Source organism: Coturnix japonica, chromosome 3 (assembly GCF_054131305.1).
Source record: "Coturnix japonica strain WE chromosome 3, WE-NBRP24, whole genome shotgun sequence".
Lineage (NCBI taxonomy): Eukaryota > Metazoa > Chordata > Aves > Galliformes > Phasianidae > Coturnix > Coturnix japonica.
The window spans coordinates 102,079,353-102,095,775 of NC_140665.1; the positions used below are offsets into that span (position 1 = coordinate 102,079,353).

The window sequence follows — 16,423 nt, forward strand, 5'->3', positions numbered from 1 at the left end:
TTTCCAGGATTTTAGGAGAATTGCCAAGGGAATGGCTCAGAAATACCCAGGACTGCATCTATAAAACGTTTTCAAGAAACAAACCAAAGATTAAGCCACTGAACTACGGTGCATGTGGCACTTGTAGAAGCCCTTGATTGTTTGTCAGTAAATATTTCCAGCACAGCATATCATATCTCCCAAATAAAACACTGGATAACCCCATGACTTGCTAGTTTTCACTGGGAATAAGAAAAAAATAAAGTAAAATACAGGCTTCTGCCTTGTGGATGAAAAGTAGCCTTGCTGCCCATTACTTCTTGAGGAACCAAATACACCAGTGAAATCATAGAAAGATTCAAGATGACTGGTTAACTTGGAGAAAGTATACTCACCTTCCTCCCACAGGAAGGTTCCTTTAATTTCTGCTTTCACTTAGTCAGTGATCATATCTTTGCCTCACAACAAAGCAAAGAAGCAAATGAGTTTCAGACAACTTTCTATGACGTGTAGACTTTGATAGTGGAGCAGACAACATAGCTGAGAAGCCCTTCTACTCTTCTAAGATGAGAAAAACTGGAGAGCTAAGCATTTTAAACACAGTGATATCAAAGCAACATTATATCCCAGTAATTTAGGAATGTGGAGGTATCAATTCTTTTCCTGGGAATCAGGAGGAAGTGTTGAAAAATGCCTAATCCTCACAGTTTTTAATCTTTGATGAATGCACATTTCCCCCTTCCTTGGTAAGTAAGGAACTTATATGTTAATGAAGGGAAAGAAAACATATTCTCATCAGATCTCTTAATTCCATACATGATAGCTTTAAAGGAATCATAGAATCATTTAGGTTGGAAAAGACATTAAAGATAATCTAGTCCAACTGTCAAACTACCCTACCAAATCCCACCACTAAACCAAGTTCCTTAGCACCACATCTACTTCTCTTAAACTTCCAAGGATAGAGACTCCAACTCTTCCCTGGGCAGCCTGTTCCAATGGCTCACCCTCTGTGAAGAATTACTATAAGAAGATTCATTGTCAAATGATTTGTCTGTCGTAGTAATTCATCCTCTACACACACACACACACACACACAGAAGTCTCAACCCTTTCAAATGGATTTTGGTTATGGACAGAGCAGGAGATGACAGAATACCTGCTAAGCAAAGGAACAAGGTGATGTTAAAGGTTCCTTCCAACCCAAACCATTCTATGATTCTGTGGCTATGATTCTAAGACTGAAGACAGAATCCCTGGAAAGAGAATACTGGAAAAATACAAAAGCAAGGAACTCTAATGCCTTCAGCAAACATTAAACCAAGTACAAGAAGGAACAAAATGAAAAATAAAGGAATAGGGTTAGGGTTAGGGTTAGGGTTAGGGTTAGGGTTAGGGTTAGGGTTAGAGGTTTGATTGCAAGTTCCTCAGTGTTAGGAGGGTGTGATCCTCCTCAACCAGCTGAATGGAGAGATCATGGAAACTGGGGAACTCTAGAGGGCACCAGAGCTGTTTCACCACTCAGTCACATACCAAGCTTCTCCCAGTCTGTGTATCCAAACAGAAACCTGCTACCACTGATTAAGATGACTGGAATTATGACAGCGTATGCTCTATCTCTTGATAGGAAAAGAAATGTAAGAAAGAGAGAAATTTACAAAAGGTCATGCATGTATATCTGTAATTGCAACCCAGCAGAAAGAATTTGCTCTTAGCTTTTCACTAAAATTTATAGAAATGCTCCAAGATTCAAAACCTATTTCATTGCTCTCATTTACCCTTCAGAAAGAATGACGTTGCTTCCTCACTGCTCCCAGTGTCTGAGCCTCTGCTTTTTTTCCTGTCACTTTCTGTGTCACCTTGTCAGTGTGATGCCAGGCACTCACAGGAGGCTGACAGCTTCAGGCTCAGAGACTAACTAAACGACAAAACTCTTGTCTCAAACAGTTTCATGGGAAAGGTGTTTCATATCAGCTGGATGGCTAGGCAAAATGCAGAATAATTTGTGAGGGTGATGATTGCTTTCATTCTCTTGCTTTAGTATTCTGAGCCTATTATTTTTGTCTGTTTATATAAGGTTTCTGCAGCAAAAGAAGTGTCACTTGCAAGGAAGTCATTTTCCCTTTTCTATTTTGCTGCTTTAATCTTTTATATATAAAACAGATGATGCAGATGTGATTTTGCACCTTGACGAAATGTAACCTTACAAAATCAAATCCAAATTCTGTAATCAGTAGATATTCATCTGTCCCTATGTAATGGATGACATCAGTAGGATAGCAAATTCTTGCACATACAAGTGACCCAAATGGAGGCAAAGAAGGTATATTTAAACCTAATTTTACAAGTGGAGAATATAAGACTAAGAGACTGATTAATGAGATCAGAGAGCCTGTGGTTGTGGAAGCCAAGGAACGTGCACAATTCTCTTGACTACAATCTCAGCAAATATTCCCTTTGTAAGGTTTTGTGTCACATTTTTTGGCTCCTCAACACAGAATGTGGCTCATTTTTGGTGGATTTTCTGGCAACTCTTGTTTTCATGAGATTTTTAGGAGCTGAAAAAGACGTCTGCCAAAAATTCAGAAGCCCTGATTGCTACTTCTCAGTAAAACATTAACTCTTCTAATAGTGTCTAGATGAGGCTACTTGTTTCTATGAATGTGCATCTGCTCATGCAGTTAATAGAAATACTACTTAATTTAATAAAGCATACCTTTTCATAAACCCCACTCTTTTACTTTCACTGTAGGATTAAGCAGTTACAGGCAAACAGTAGAGCTGTTCTGAAGCACAGTAATGCAAGCAACAAGAAGGCACATGTCAACATGTCTCCCAGATCTCTGAATGAATGTGTGGGAAGCTCAGGTATTGCAGTAGGATGGAAAAGAGAAGTAGGTACAAGATCTTTCCACTAAGAAGACAAAGAAGATCTAAAGTAAATAAATAAATAAATAAATAAATAATATCCTAATTTGGTGCTTTAACTTTTAGTTGGGTTGGGTAGATATGCTAAATCTGTATCTTTAGATTGAAGGCTGACTTGATGCTTTATCAACTGACTTAAATGTGAAGTGCGTACAGCAGGATTCTAGGTCCAGAATTCTAGCTTTGAGCAGAAACCATTATATTAGATAAGCATACCCAGGGACTTTAATTCTCAGTCCAGTCTTAAATTTTCCTCTGCAAAATGAAACAGCTTCAAAAGGAAGGATGGAATATGAACACTCATGGAATCACAGAATCACCAAGGTTGGGAAAGACCTACAAGATCTCCCAGTCGAACTGTTCACCCATCACCAGTAGACATATAGACATATAGACATTCACTAAACAATGTCCCTCAACACAACATCTAAATATTCCTTGAACACCTCCAGGTTCGGTGACTCCACCACCAGAAATTGGCATTACTACCAATCAATACATAACAACTGTTCTGCACTATTTGCAACAAGAAAATTTTACAGTTTAAAGGTTATCCACTCAAGGTCACCCATTCAACTAGAGGTGCTATATGACATCCAGAGTATCAGTAAGGCTGGTAGAAGTGATGTGTTGGTCACAAAAAATCTTAAACTGAGGGAATGGCATGTGCATGTGAGACAGGATGTTATTTCACAGCTGAAGTGACCCTAGATCTCCATATCTGTGGGACAAGTGAATGATTCCAAAGTATTTAAATTGGAGCTAGGAAATGTCTTTAGTCACATATACCCTTGCTGGAGACTTGAAGAGCTTGGAAATGGAGCTCATGCTGGTGTCCTTGGCTAACAACTGATGTTGCTAAGTCAGTAACCTCTCTGTTCATACAATATTGATTTGTACAGCTAGGGACAGGGAGACCTTTGACTATGGCAGATTAATCCCAAAACATATCACAAGTCAAAGCTCCTTCTCTGTCTGTGAGAGGCCACATCTCCATTACTCAAGTATTTTAACCTGTAATGTGGTGCAACTTCTCTGATTCCAACTGGGAACATCCCTTTGACAGAGTTAAAGCTAACTTGTGCTTGGGAATTGTTTGGGATGGAAAGAGTTGGTCAAGGCCAAATGCATGCAAGAAACCACGGTAGCAATCAAGCATTATAGACAGCTGTTTCCCAGTGTCCTGGACCATGTCAGTACTGTCTAAAAGATTAGCTTGTATGTGTTTTTGGGAGGGGTCTTAATTTCTACATTCTGTTCCTGAAATACAACAGAAGCATTTCTATTCTTCATAGCAGGGATTGCTGTGCAACAGAAAGCAGTCAGCTAATCTTGCCTAGATCTCTGCTCTGGAGTTGGCAGGATGAGATAAATATCAGAGAGGTCTCAAAGAGACAGGTGACCTGTGAGTTAACCCCAACCATTACCCATACTGACATGCTTTTGTGCCATTGAGACACCGGCATTGTATTAGCTGGTTGTACTGGTTAGCAGCTACCCAGATTCAGCAGAATTAACTGTTGGTCTACAATGTCAGCACTCAGCTCTGCTGAACTAGTGATGGAATTATGGGTGTTTGAGGGCTAGGCAAAGTTTCACCATCTCATATGACAACCAGCCTGCACCATATGGTCTCTGGGTGTATATCTCAGAGCTCTTGTGCATCCAAGCAGGCTTGTCTTCTTCTGCTGTAGTTCCTGATTGCCCTGGTTTACCATTTCCAAGCTTTTCTAATGTGACTTGCTCTCAAAGCTCTATATATGCATTTCATTTACACTCATCTTTCTGCTTTCTCTAACATTCCAACATCTATTTTTCCTCTCATCACCCTGGATAATTGAGAGCTGTCTCTCAGTTTCACTGAGTGCAAAACTAGGCTCTTTTACCTGTTCTGAATCCAAAGACAACCAATTTACAATGCTAGAGAGATTTGTATAACCTTGCTGTCTTGAAAAAATAGAAAGATGAAATCTCAGCCTTGCTGACATCAGTGGGATTTGAAAACAGTTTTAGTTCCAGGATAAATTAAAATCTCAGCTTTTCCCTCTTGCACACACAGACATATGCATATGTACACAAATGTTTCACTTGATTCTGTGGGGCTTTTGGAAGAAGAAGCTCTGAATTGTAAGTAATAGACAGCATATTAAAAGCAACCGAGATTTATCTGAATTTTTTTTTTCCTTTCTTCCTCCCCCCACATATTTTTGTTCTCACTTTCATTCTCCCTCTAGTATTTTCCTCTCCCTTTCCTCATGCTCACTCCATTTTGAAGGTGAAGGGCTAAAGAAATGGCTTTCCCTCTATAATGTTATGGGAACATCTGGGTTCTTTTCTTGAGCTGACTTAGCCCTCTGATGTTTGGACTCATAAATGCATTTACACAGATCAGCCTTTAGAGGACAACAAAGAGACAGATGTGAGTCTGGACAAAAACTCTCAGTATGGAACTGGATTTTTCTGGGTTTTCTTGTTTGCCCCCTGGTTTAATGCTAATTCTCTCCTTAGTCATGGCTTTCAGGCTAGACACAACCCACAGGATTAATCCACTTGCTCCTCTGCATTTATCACAATGGAATCAAAGAAGAGTTGGAGGATTGCATGAACAGCCCTACAACACATTACCTCTTCATGAAGTGATTCATGTACTTGCTTAGAAATCTGAGCTGCCTCAGCACTTTGCCCATGAGGTAAAATGATCCAGTCCTGACAAGGTTGGACTTCTCAGTCCTTCATATGTTATTCCTAGTTCAAGTTAGGCAACTAGCAGAGCTCAAGCAAGGATTAATGCTTTCCTGAATTCTTAGACTGTGCGTATATTAATAATATATATAGAATTTCTATTATAATAATATATATTAGTAGTAATTGTACATATTAGAAATACATATGTGCCACTATGATGAGGAATCCTTAGGTACAATGCTAGTTAGTTTAGGCAACAAAAAACAAGGGATCCTGCTAACAAGCAGCACAAGCAGGTAAAATGTGCCTATACCCTGGCACCTTTTTATTTATTAACATCAATTCAGCATCTCTGCAATAGGATACTTCAAGATGCACTGAAAAGGAAGACATCTTGAATAAAGCATAACATGACCCTAGCACAGGTAATGCTAAATAATTGCTAGTAGGAACGTGAGGCTCTACAGAACTGTTTCTTCATGGTCATACAACACTGAGAAATTATTCCTGCAACCTTGAGTTTTCTGTATTCAAGTCAGACAGGAATCTCAGAGCAACTGCACAAACACGGTTGCACCAGGGGTGTAGATGAGCCTCTGTTTTTTTGTGTATTTGGTAAAGTTGTGCAAAACTCAGCAGTTTTCAGGCTCAATGGCAACTTCTTTGAAGATTTCCCCTGTTCTAAGCTTTGTATGAAGTTGAGTTTGGAGTCTGATCAAACCCAGCATTTCTGAGCCCTTCATGGGGACTATCCTGAGCTTCAGATGAGACACATGCTTAAAGATCTTGAAGAATTGGGACTTGGTGGAAAAATTTCACAGAGAACTGTGAGCTTAAAGATTTAAAACCAATTTTGCTCTTATCTGACCTGTGCCCACCTGCGAACCCCAGTCTTAATTATAAGTGTTAAGCAGAATCACAGAATCGCAGAATCACAGAATGACCCGGGTTGGAAGGGACCTCAAGGATCATGTTGTTCCAACCCCCCTGCCTGGCAGGGCCACCAAACATACACCTTTACTAGATCAGGTTGCCCATGGCCCCGTCCAACCTGGCCTTGAACACCTCCAAGGACGGGGCATCCACAACCTCCCTGGGCAGCCTGTTCCAGGGCCTAACCACTCTCCTAGTGAAGAACTTCCCCCTAACATCCAACATAAATCTTCCCCCTTTTAACTTAAAACCATTTCCCCTAGTCCTGCTATTGTCAGCCCTTTCAAAGAGTTTACTCCCCTCCTGGGAGTAAGTTCCCTTCAGGTACTGAAAGGCTGCAATGAGGTCACCCCGCAACCTTCTCTTCTAGCAAGTAACACTGCAAGAAAGTGGAGATCATGATTCCACATTTACCAGTGCTAGTGTACTTTATCACTGAAGAAAACTTTCTTTTACCCTAATGTAGTAGATGCTGGATTTTGGTAGGTATCAGATTTTATAACCCTTTAGAAGGAGCTCAATGTAAGGATTATTCTGATAACATATTTATGTGATTCCTCTCAATTTTTTCCTGATCATAAAAGTTGTCTTTTTTTCTGACATCATATGGCATAAGCATATATGTTTATGTATAAAATCTCAACATTTCATGTTGTTGGGAACAACTTTCACTGCTTAAAGGCAGAATTTCTTAACCTCTTCTTGTTACAGTAAATCTATATGAAACTTCATGGGATTACTGATGATCTTGTGATCAAAATTTCATATAATATCGAATAATAGTTGGAAAACACAAAAATCATGCCAAAATATTCAAAGTCCTTCATCAGAGGTTCTTGTTTAAGTCTATGGACTGCCTTTCCCAAAGATAATTTTTGTCTCCATCTCAGTCTACAGATTTATACATCAACGATGTAGAGAATTTATTGTGAATAATCCTGTAGTTCTGGAACACAGAAATGAAGATGAAAAATTCATTATTGTAAAAGCATATCATGAAATTTGTTATTTCTGGATGTAGCTCCTCATTCAGATTTATACTTGTTTTTTTTCTTTTTTTTTCTTTTTTTTTTCTTTTTTTTTTTTTTTTTCTGGCAGAGCACCAACAGCACTTGGCTGTTTTGGTCATAAATAAGACAAATTCAGGATGTATAGTCAGGATCAGCCACTTACATTGCAAATAGTCTCTAACTATTGTAGGTATTATTAGAGTATTTGACAGTGAATGTGGTGAGGGTGTCAAATACTGTACTGCTGTTCCTGGATTACAAAGACCTTTGCCTTGTACATGAGTTTCTTCCTCATCTCTCATCCTCAAATAATCCTCAACAGAGAATGTCCTGTGACAGGGGTTGATTCAGTCTGAAGATCATCTCTCAGAGAAAGACAGATAAACCAAGTGATCGGTAAAGAAGAATCTTTGTTGACTCAGAAAACAATCAGTTCTCCTTGAAAACACAGTGAGTTAAATTCTCACACCTTCTCTGACATCTGAGACAGGTTTATTTGCCTTCTGTGATATTTAATCTCAAGTAGGCAAGTTATGGTGAAGTGACAGACAATGTAGCTCTGAAGACTGTCACATGTAGGAGATAAGAATCGTGATTTTTTTTTTTGCCTTGGTATTTACAGTATAAGTGAGTGTCTACTTGTGTACCAGTTGGCTCAGCTCCCAAGATCTAGACTAGACTTATCAGTCAGTGGAGTTTAGAGAGAAATTTGTCACATGGTAGACGTTTATATTAGTCTTACTTAATTGCACTGCAGATTCCAATGGCTGAAGAGATAAGATTCCTACAGACAATGGCAGGAGGTTATACACCTGGCTGAAATGGAGATGCGTGTGTCAATAAGTAGAGTTAGAGATCTGGTTTAGGAGCTGGATGCAACCTCAAGTTCTGTGCAATAGATGGAGAAGGTACATGGTCTCAGCTCAGCCTATGGGTCTGGCAGTACTCAGCATTCCCCAGGCACACATATCAGAGATAGCAGTCCAATTTAAGCCTGGGGTAGCATCCGTAAAGGATCATGACCTGTACTTTTCCAGATACCTATATTGGGTTCATTGCTTATTGCCTATAGCGGGTGTAAAAGAAAGCACTGATTGATCCAAGATCCACATACAGAAGCCTTGTACAACACAACCTATTGAAGTCAGGCAGAGAAAGAAAGATGGGAGCTGTACCATTTGACAGCTGTTGTAGCTGAAGCTGCCAGCATTTTACCCCTACTGCTGTTTCTTCTTTAAACACAGGAATCCCTGGGGATTAGCTATCCTCCATCCTACTTTGTGTGCATGTAATGGGGAATTAACCATTTTTCCACAAGCCTAGGTAACCCATTAAGATCCTTCTCTGAACATCCTTTGTAAATAAGTATGTTTTCCTTAATATGCAAATGTATTTATGTGTTTTGGAATAAAAGAGAAAGTATGAATAGAGGTAGGTGGTATGTGCCTGTGTGTGCAAATCACTGCATAGGAATAAAATAGAGGTTGTCTTAGCATGTTCATATATCAAACACTACTCTATGCAAGCATAAAAAGGAATAGGTATATTTGTGGACCAGATATTTGTGGACCAGGCATTACCTTAGCCCCCTAGCCTTGCTGAAACATATAGGTGAAAGAAGTGGGATGGTGGGTGTTTTGGATGCCATTCAAAGCCTGAGGGACTAAAAATTAGGTACCATATCACCTAGCTGGTAGGTTTCTGATGCTCTATCAGAATCTTAATAACTAAAATATGTTGGGACGCTGGGGCATGGAAGCTTTCTGCCCATCCAATGAATAGTGTGTATCTCATCTTGCTGCACTAAGGAATATGCAAAATCAACCTAGGGCTTTATAGTATTAAATACTGCTAGAGCATGGGTACAAGAATTGGGTCTACATGTTTATAGCACTCTCTGGCAGTTTAGGTCTGAGCCAACTTCCATTCTATCAGACCATTCTAATGTGCAGTTCAGGAATCAGTGTAGCAGGATCATTCCCAGTAAACAATCTACTTTGAGGCCAGTGTGGTTTGGAGGCTGAAGTATCTATGTACTATATAGAACAGGATGATCATGGTGACACAATGTCAAATGGATTTACAAGCATAAAAGAAGCACTGGAACTGTTTAGAAAATGAATAAGGATGCAGCTGAATTGTTCCTCTATCCATTGCTATTTCAGTTCATCTGTATAGTCAGTGTAGATGAGAATGTGGATTTCCACTCTTCTGGACCATCTTTGTTCTCTCTTGATTAGCTCTCTTGATTAAAGATTTGGCTCATATCTACAGATAAGGAGACTAGGCCAGTAGATATAGAAAATGTCTGACTCATTTACCCTTGCAGCAGGGTGAATACAACCAGCTGAAGGTACTTTGCTGGGTAAGCATAAGCTTCTAACAGGCACAGATAACAAACAGAGCATAGACAGCACTGCAGTCTACATGTAAACATACAGACTTAAGTAAGGGAACAACTACAATTATATCTTCATACGTAGTATTTACAAAAAATACATATTTTTAAGGTAATTGCACTTCTTTCAAAATCATACCTGAAATGTGTTAAATGTCTCTGGATGTCAAGGTCTAGAATTGGAGTCGGTCTGGAGGATCCAAGGGGTGACCTGTCTTGACTCAGAAGGTCTTGGAATTCTTTACATATTTGTCTAAAAGGAAAGAAAATGTCCTTTAATGAGATAAGGCTGATTCCTTTATGAAATGATGATCTCCATAACACTGTCACTTTGTATTGGATGATCTCATTCTTAACAAACACTCAGCAGAGGTAGTGTTAAAGGATTTACAGAGAAATCAATCCTCCCTCACCTCCTTTTCCCAAATTCCCAAAGCAGGCAACATACAGAATCTCTTGAAGTGGAATAGTTCATCTCTGAAACCATGTTAGGATTGATATATCCCATCAGTGAAGACTTTCAGTAGGTAGGACCTACTATCCCAGTTTCAGCATCTTGCAGTGGGAGCTCAGGATATGTCTTGTCTGACCTCCCATCAGTCTAAGGTCTTTTAAAAGAAGGGTGGTGAGACTGTCTTCTCACTCTAGCTGCTTCTCAAGATGCCTATGCACCGGAGATATCTTTATATAATACCTAACAAAAAGATATATTTGTGCTTGTGATATTGTTTTATTGGGCTAGTTTGTCAATTAGTCAATGAATGTACTATTAATTCATTATTAGAAAATAAAAAAAAGGAAAGGAAGAAAGGAGTTTGATCCAACTCAATTTGATGCGTGCCCTCAGAAGAATAATATCTGGACCTTGGATAGCAGGAAATCTCTTCCTTTCAGCAGCTTTATGACACAGTTCAGTAAATTAAAAAAGGAGAAATGACCAAATGCCTGTCTCAAGACTTCTCCATTAAGTGCATCAGGAATACAGGCATCTTATTAACATGAACTATACATAAACTAGTAAACTAAATGGTGCCAGGGATTGTTCTCACGCCCTCTGAACCATTGGCATTATGTGATAAGGTCCATTTGTTTTTGCTCTCCTGGCCTCCTAAACAATGTGACTGCATCAAAACTGTGTCCTGAAAATGGATGCTGGTGTAAACTGTCTCTCACAACACGAATGGAAGATATTGCAAAGATCAAGGAAGCAGTTTAACATTTTAATAATATATTATTAAATCTCAACTTGATGCCACAGGATGTGCATCGTTTACTTTGTGTCTGGGCCCAGTTCCTAATACTAAAGAGGACACTATGGTATGATTTCTGCTAATATATATTTGCTTTGCATATCTGATCCTACAGGAAGAATTCAAACTCTTCATCATGACCTTGTAGTGGTTGTTCTTTGGGCCAGGGACATAAAAATTAGGCAGTCTCTGCTTTTTGATCTGTAACTTGTCTCTACTTGGCTCTGTTACAAGCAAGGAAACTCTGCTAACTTGTTTTTATACTTCCTTATATCACTGTACAACCAATTTGGACACAGACAAAGCACAGCTATATCCTATGAGGAGAGGGAATGCAGAAAGCTATTTCCCACTGTGACACTGGACTTCATCCAATCCTGATTTCTCTAAACGCTTGTCATCAGTTTGGACTTAGACACTGCTTGAAAAGAGAGCATCATCTTAGCCTTTCAGACAAAGAGATGTATTCAGCAGAAATGTATGTAAATGTGGCATACAGTTTTAATGAATCAGATCCTTAGAGGAAAAACAGTTCCTTTCAACAACTGAAAACAGTCAGTCATTTTGGCTTCTAAACAATCTGCTATCCCCAGTTGGTCCTGTCAACACCGCTCCTCTCTCCTTCCTCCAACCTCTACTTTCTACCTGTTGAAAAAGTTCATCTTACAAGTTCTTATATTCTGACAAAGAGAAGTGTCAGAACCAAGTGTGCAATTAAGTTCCCTTCCATCTTCACATGTCAGAAGTCTTTACTGAGTGTTGCAGATTGAAAGAAAAGAAGAAAAGTTTTTTATTATACATGAAAACCTTTAAAAGGCAGTAACCTACTTTTGCAAGGGGATTTCTACTTAAAGTGGATTCTCAATGCCTCCACTACCAAAATAACATTACCTGAGTTAGTGGCAGGGAGAAGGGATGACAGTTGCATACCGTGATGGACTGTGACTTTGCATAAAGAAAGAAAGATGATTAGAGATTAGCTGTGTCAAGATTCTCAGCTAAAAAAATAAATAAATAAAGAGAAGGATAAACAAGGTAGAGAGAATCCTGGACACTTCTGCAAGGGAGGCAACTAATGATTTGTGATAGACAATTGGGTGTTCTGGTATGTGATCAAGAAAAGGTAAAAAAAATATCTGTACTGGGTCAGACCAAGAGCTCATCTAATCCATGTTTCTGTCTCTAACAAGCTTATCCTTTCATTTCCTAGCCAAAGCATGCTTCATTCTGCCTTTGCTGTCACTTGTGTTCTGTGCTGCATACTGGCTACAGAGTCCATCTCTTCTTCCCATGATAATTGTCAGCTAGGACTCTGAGTTTTCACTGTCTAGACCATCAGATTGTTAGAACAGGCCATAGCACTACATTGTTATATCAACTAGTACTGTCCTAAGCAGATCCTGGTGAGCAAATGTGAGGAATCATTTTTGAGAGGTAGTTTTAGAAGGTGAAGTAGTTTAGCACAATGAACAGAGCCATTAAAGTGCTTGTTCTGTAGCAGGACAGGTCACCAAAAATAGTCTCTTCCATAGCAGACCATGTCCCTCATTATCTATGAGGGATATATATATATATATATATATATATATATATATATATATATATATAATAGCATATATAAATATGCTATTATCTAATACAGCGAGGTAGCAATGAGTGGGCTGGTGAACTGAGTTACATCTGACTTATTGCCCTGTCTGGGTTAAAGAGGGATATTGGAGTCCAAAGAAGCAACCAGTCTTTCTTAGTACATGGATCACAGTTTTGTACATGGAAGAACTGCATCTGCTTAGAATGGATGGACTGCATGATTGCAAGATATAGATGCCCTTGACAACACATGGAGCTTTTACCGGACAATGGAGACTTCTACACTGTAGTTACCAAGGGCTCTATATAGGTGCTCACATTTGGATTCGTAGTATGTAAGACATCCATAAGAAATAGCAAATGCAACACAGTAATGAAAAGATGCTTATGAACTTTTTGGAGCAGCTGCTGGTAACTAAGCTGGATAACCAATTCATCTCAAACAATTGTAGGTACCAATCTTTGGGCAAGCTAACCCAAATCATCAAAGTTCAGTGTCTGAATCCAGCACAGAATTCCACCTATATACCAGGAATTGCAGAAATAATTTTGTTATTTCCCCTTGTTTTTCCTTAAAAATTTGGAAGATCTCTCCAGTTCTGCCAAAGAAATGCTTTTATGGCTCTATCCCATTTTCTAGTGTCTTCACTTATGAGCACGAGGCAGAGTGACTATGAATTTAATTATATTATAAACCTAGATCTTGTGTACATAGGTTGAATAATATTCACTCCTGTCAAATAACAAGACTACCTGCTATGTGATACATAGAAGTATGGTTGGGAAATGCCAAGCTAGTAATAGGAAGTCATAGACCTGCGTGTCCTGTACTGTCTGGGGCTGGTCTTGGCAGCGTTGTTCCCCTTCCAGACAGGAGAGGGCAGTAGTAGCTCACACATTGACCCATCGGGCCCTATTTGCAAGTGCTCTGACTACCTCAGGTTCTGTCCTGGCCTTAGATTGCCGACAGAGCACTGATCAGTTTGCTCGTGCTGATTAAAAGAGGGGGAAAAAAAGACATTTTGTTCTTTACTAGTGCAGAATAAGCCTACCAGCATAAAATTCAGAGAGGTTTGGAGTAATGCATGTCCATGATTCCCTACCTCAAGAGTAAAGGAGGATGGGAGAGTAGATATGGAGTGGTAAGAAAGAATGATCAGAGTATTACATGTCCCACAGTGGAGGAAGGACATGACAGTCATCCTCTGATTATTGCAGTCTGCAGCAAAATGATACCTCTCTAGAGCCAGAAAAGAGAAAAAATGAGTTGAATTATACTTTATGGGTTGGGCAAAGCCTTGAGCTAGGACAACTTACATTCTTAACTCTTGTTTACATAGTGAACAGTAGTATGTTCTGCTCTTACAGAGTTACAGGGTATGGGTTGTTAATGGGCTATGTATCAGTGGAGACACAAAGATTGCAGAGAGAAACTATTTTTCTCTAGCTATTTTCATGTCTCTGAAAGTCCTCGGGCCCTAAAAAATGTATGTAAGAGTAAGATGATACTCCTCTTCTATTATTCCTTTTAACCAGCTTAGGAACATGATTAAAGAGGTCTCCACAACTTCCCCATATCACACGATGCTCTGCTTTGAGGACCAAAATCTGCAGTTGGGTCGTTCAAAAGCCTGAGAGGTTTCAACGCGTGTCACCTCTGTGTCACTTTCAGGGTGAAGAGCTCTGGACACTAGAAGGTCACAAAAGCCATACATTCTGTTCCCCACAGGCAGACCAAGCATAGGGACAATGAGATGCAAGGGGCAATCCTGTATCTGGTCATCTCTCACCCCTAATGCAGAGCAATTCCTCTGCGTTGGTTATATCTCAGCCTGGATCATTCCTGTACTGGGAAAGAGATTAACAGTGTCCTGACTTCTGCAACAGACCCAGAAAGAGTATGACTATACTCAAGGCCACCCTATTCAAGTATGCCACACACCTAGTGTAGGTCTAACTTACACCATGCAGACTATTTATTCCAGTTTCCCATGGCTCACAAAGCCTAATTCCTCCTTCCTCCAGGCTAATTAACCTAGATGAAATGTTATCCTAACATCATGTTACTGCTCCGGGGAGGTGAGTGGCTTGTTTAGAGTAAAGCCTGGTGTCTCTGTGTGTCTTTAATGGTTTTAGCAAAGCTCCCCTGCTGGTATACATTGTTCCAGTGCCTTTGACTTTAGGGAAATCCATGAAATTTTACAACCAGAGAGGATCTTCCCCTCTGCAAATCAACACTCCCTCAGCAGATTAACATTAGTTATCTAGCAGAAACTAGTAGTTCAGCAGAAGCTTAGATCTCCTGCTCACACATTTGTATTTTCTGTTGTGGAAACAGGAGGCAAAGTCAGGCTCTGTCCTACAGCTCTTACCATGTGATAACATTCTCTCTGTGTTCCCAAACACCTTGTTTTCATACGGGTAGATGTACGTCTCTCAAACTGCAGGAAAGCAGAGTGCAGCCACTAAAACCTTCTCATGGTAAACAAGGTTCCTCTTACAGCACCTCTGCTGAAGCTTGCTCTCCTTTTCTGGCACTGAGCAGTTGTGATGGCAGTCACCACAATCAGATCTTTATTCCCACTCCTCCCTCCTCCAGCCCCCAGATTCAAAATGGAAAAACAACAGACAGATTTGACATTATTCCCACCCCCATCCCCCCTGCTTCTTACTTTGTTGCTAGGATCATCTTTTTCCTTGCTGTCTGCTCTTTCTGTTCCATGTGCTGTCTGGCAATGTGCTCTCCTACTGCCTTGGCAGGGAATTCTGTTTCACAGGTGTAGCCGAAATCTCTGGCCAAATGTAACGCTTCCCCTGTGGGCAAACAAAACAGGTCAGTCCTTTTGCAGGATTTTAGCTTCCTCACACCATTTCAATCATTATTATAAATAAATAAATAACAAGACACTTCCAACAAGACACCCAATTCCAACCTATGTTACTGATTTCTGTCCTTTTCAACTGCTTGTACTTAATCATCAGATGGTGATGGCCAGAAGGATGCTCCTGTCATGAGAGAATACTAGTCAAGACTCTTGGGTTTGACTTCCTCCCTTGTCTATAGAACAGTAGGTAGTTGTGAAAGTTTTGTAAACTCATCTCATGTATGGTATGGTATCTTAAGGTATGAAAATTGGTGAGAAGTGAGAACAAAACTTTCTCAAGAGCCAGGATTCAACCTCCATGCTTCATTTTTCTACCTCTGAACAAAGAATAGCCTTCAACAGCCTTCTACCCCAAGGTAGATCTGTGGAAATAATATCCATTTCAGCATGTTTTCTTGGAGTTAAATCAGCAAGCACAGTACATATACCCCACAATGAAGTACAACGCAAGAAACAAGACCATTTCTGGAAAATCTTGCAATCAAAATTGACCTGAAAAAATAAAAAGTGGAGACAATGAAGATCACAACTGATATTTGGTTGGTGGAGAAATAGGTCTAAACACCTTGACTAGGCTTTATGAGAAGTCTGTGACAAGGGCAGGCATTGAACGTCTCCCTACATCAGCTATAAAGACTGGACAGTCAACTCCAAGCTGGGTGCCAAATGCCTCTGGAAGCATCTGTCCCTCTCTACTAAGTCAGAGAACCCACAAATAGACTTTATGATTTACCAAACGCTCCGTGATCTGCATGCTGGGACTCT

At 39.8% G+C, this 16,423-nt stretch overlaps 1 protein-coding gene across 4 annotated transcripts in view; it reads right to left on the reverse strand.

Annotated features, from left to right (window-relative positions):
* TFAP2D (transcription factor AP-2 delta) overlaps positions 1 to 16,423 on the reverse strand; it is a 53,763-nt gene that overhangs the window by 9,295 nt on the left and 28,045 nt on the right. For all 4 annotated transcript variants that reach the window (XM_015859874.3, XM_015859876.3, XM_015859875.3 and 1 more), the window contains 2 exons: positions 15,446 to 15,587; positions 10,073 to 10,186 (listed from right to left, as the gene is read on the reverse strand). In XM_015859874.3, coding sequence (XP_015715360.2) covers positions 10,073 to 10,186; positions 15,446 to 15,587 — 256 coding nt within the window. The remainder of the gene's footprint in view (positions 1 to 10,072; positions 10,187 to 15,445; positions 15,588 to 16,423) is intronic.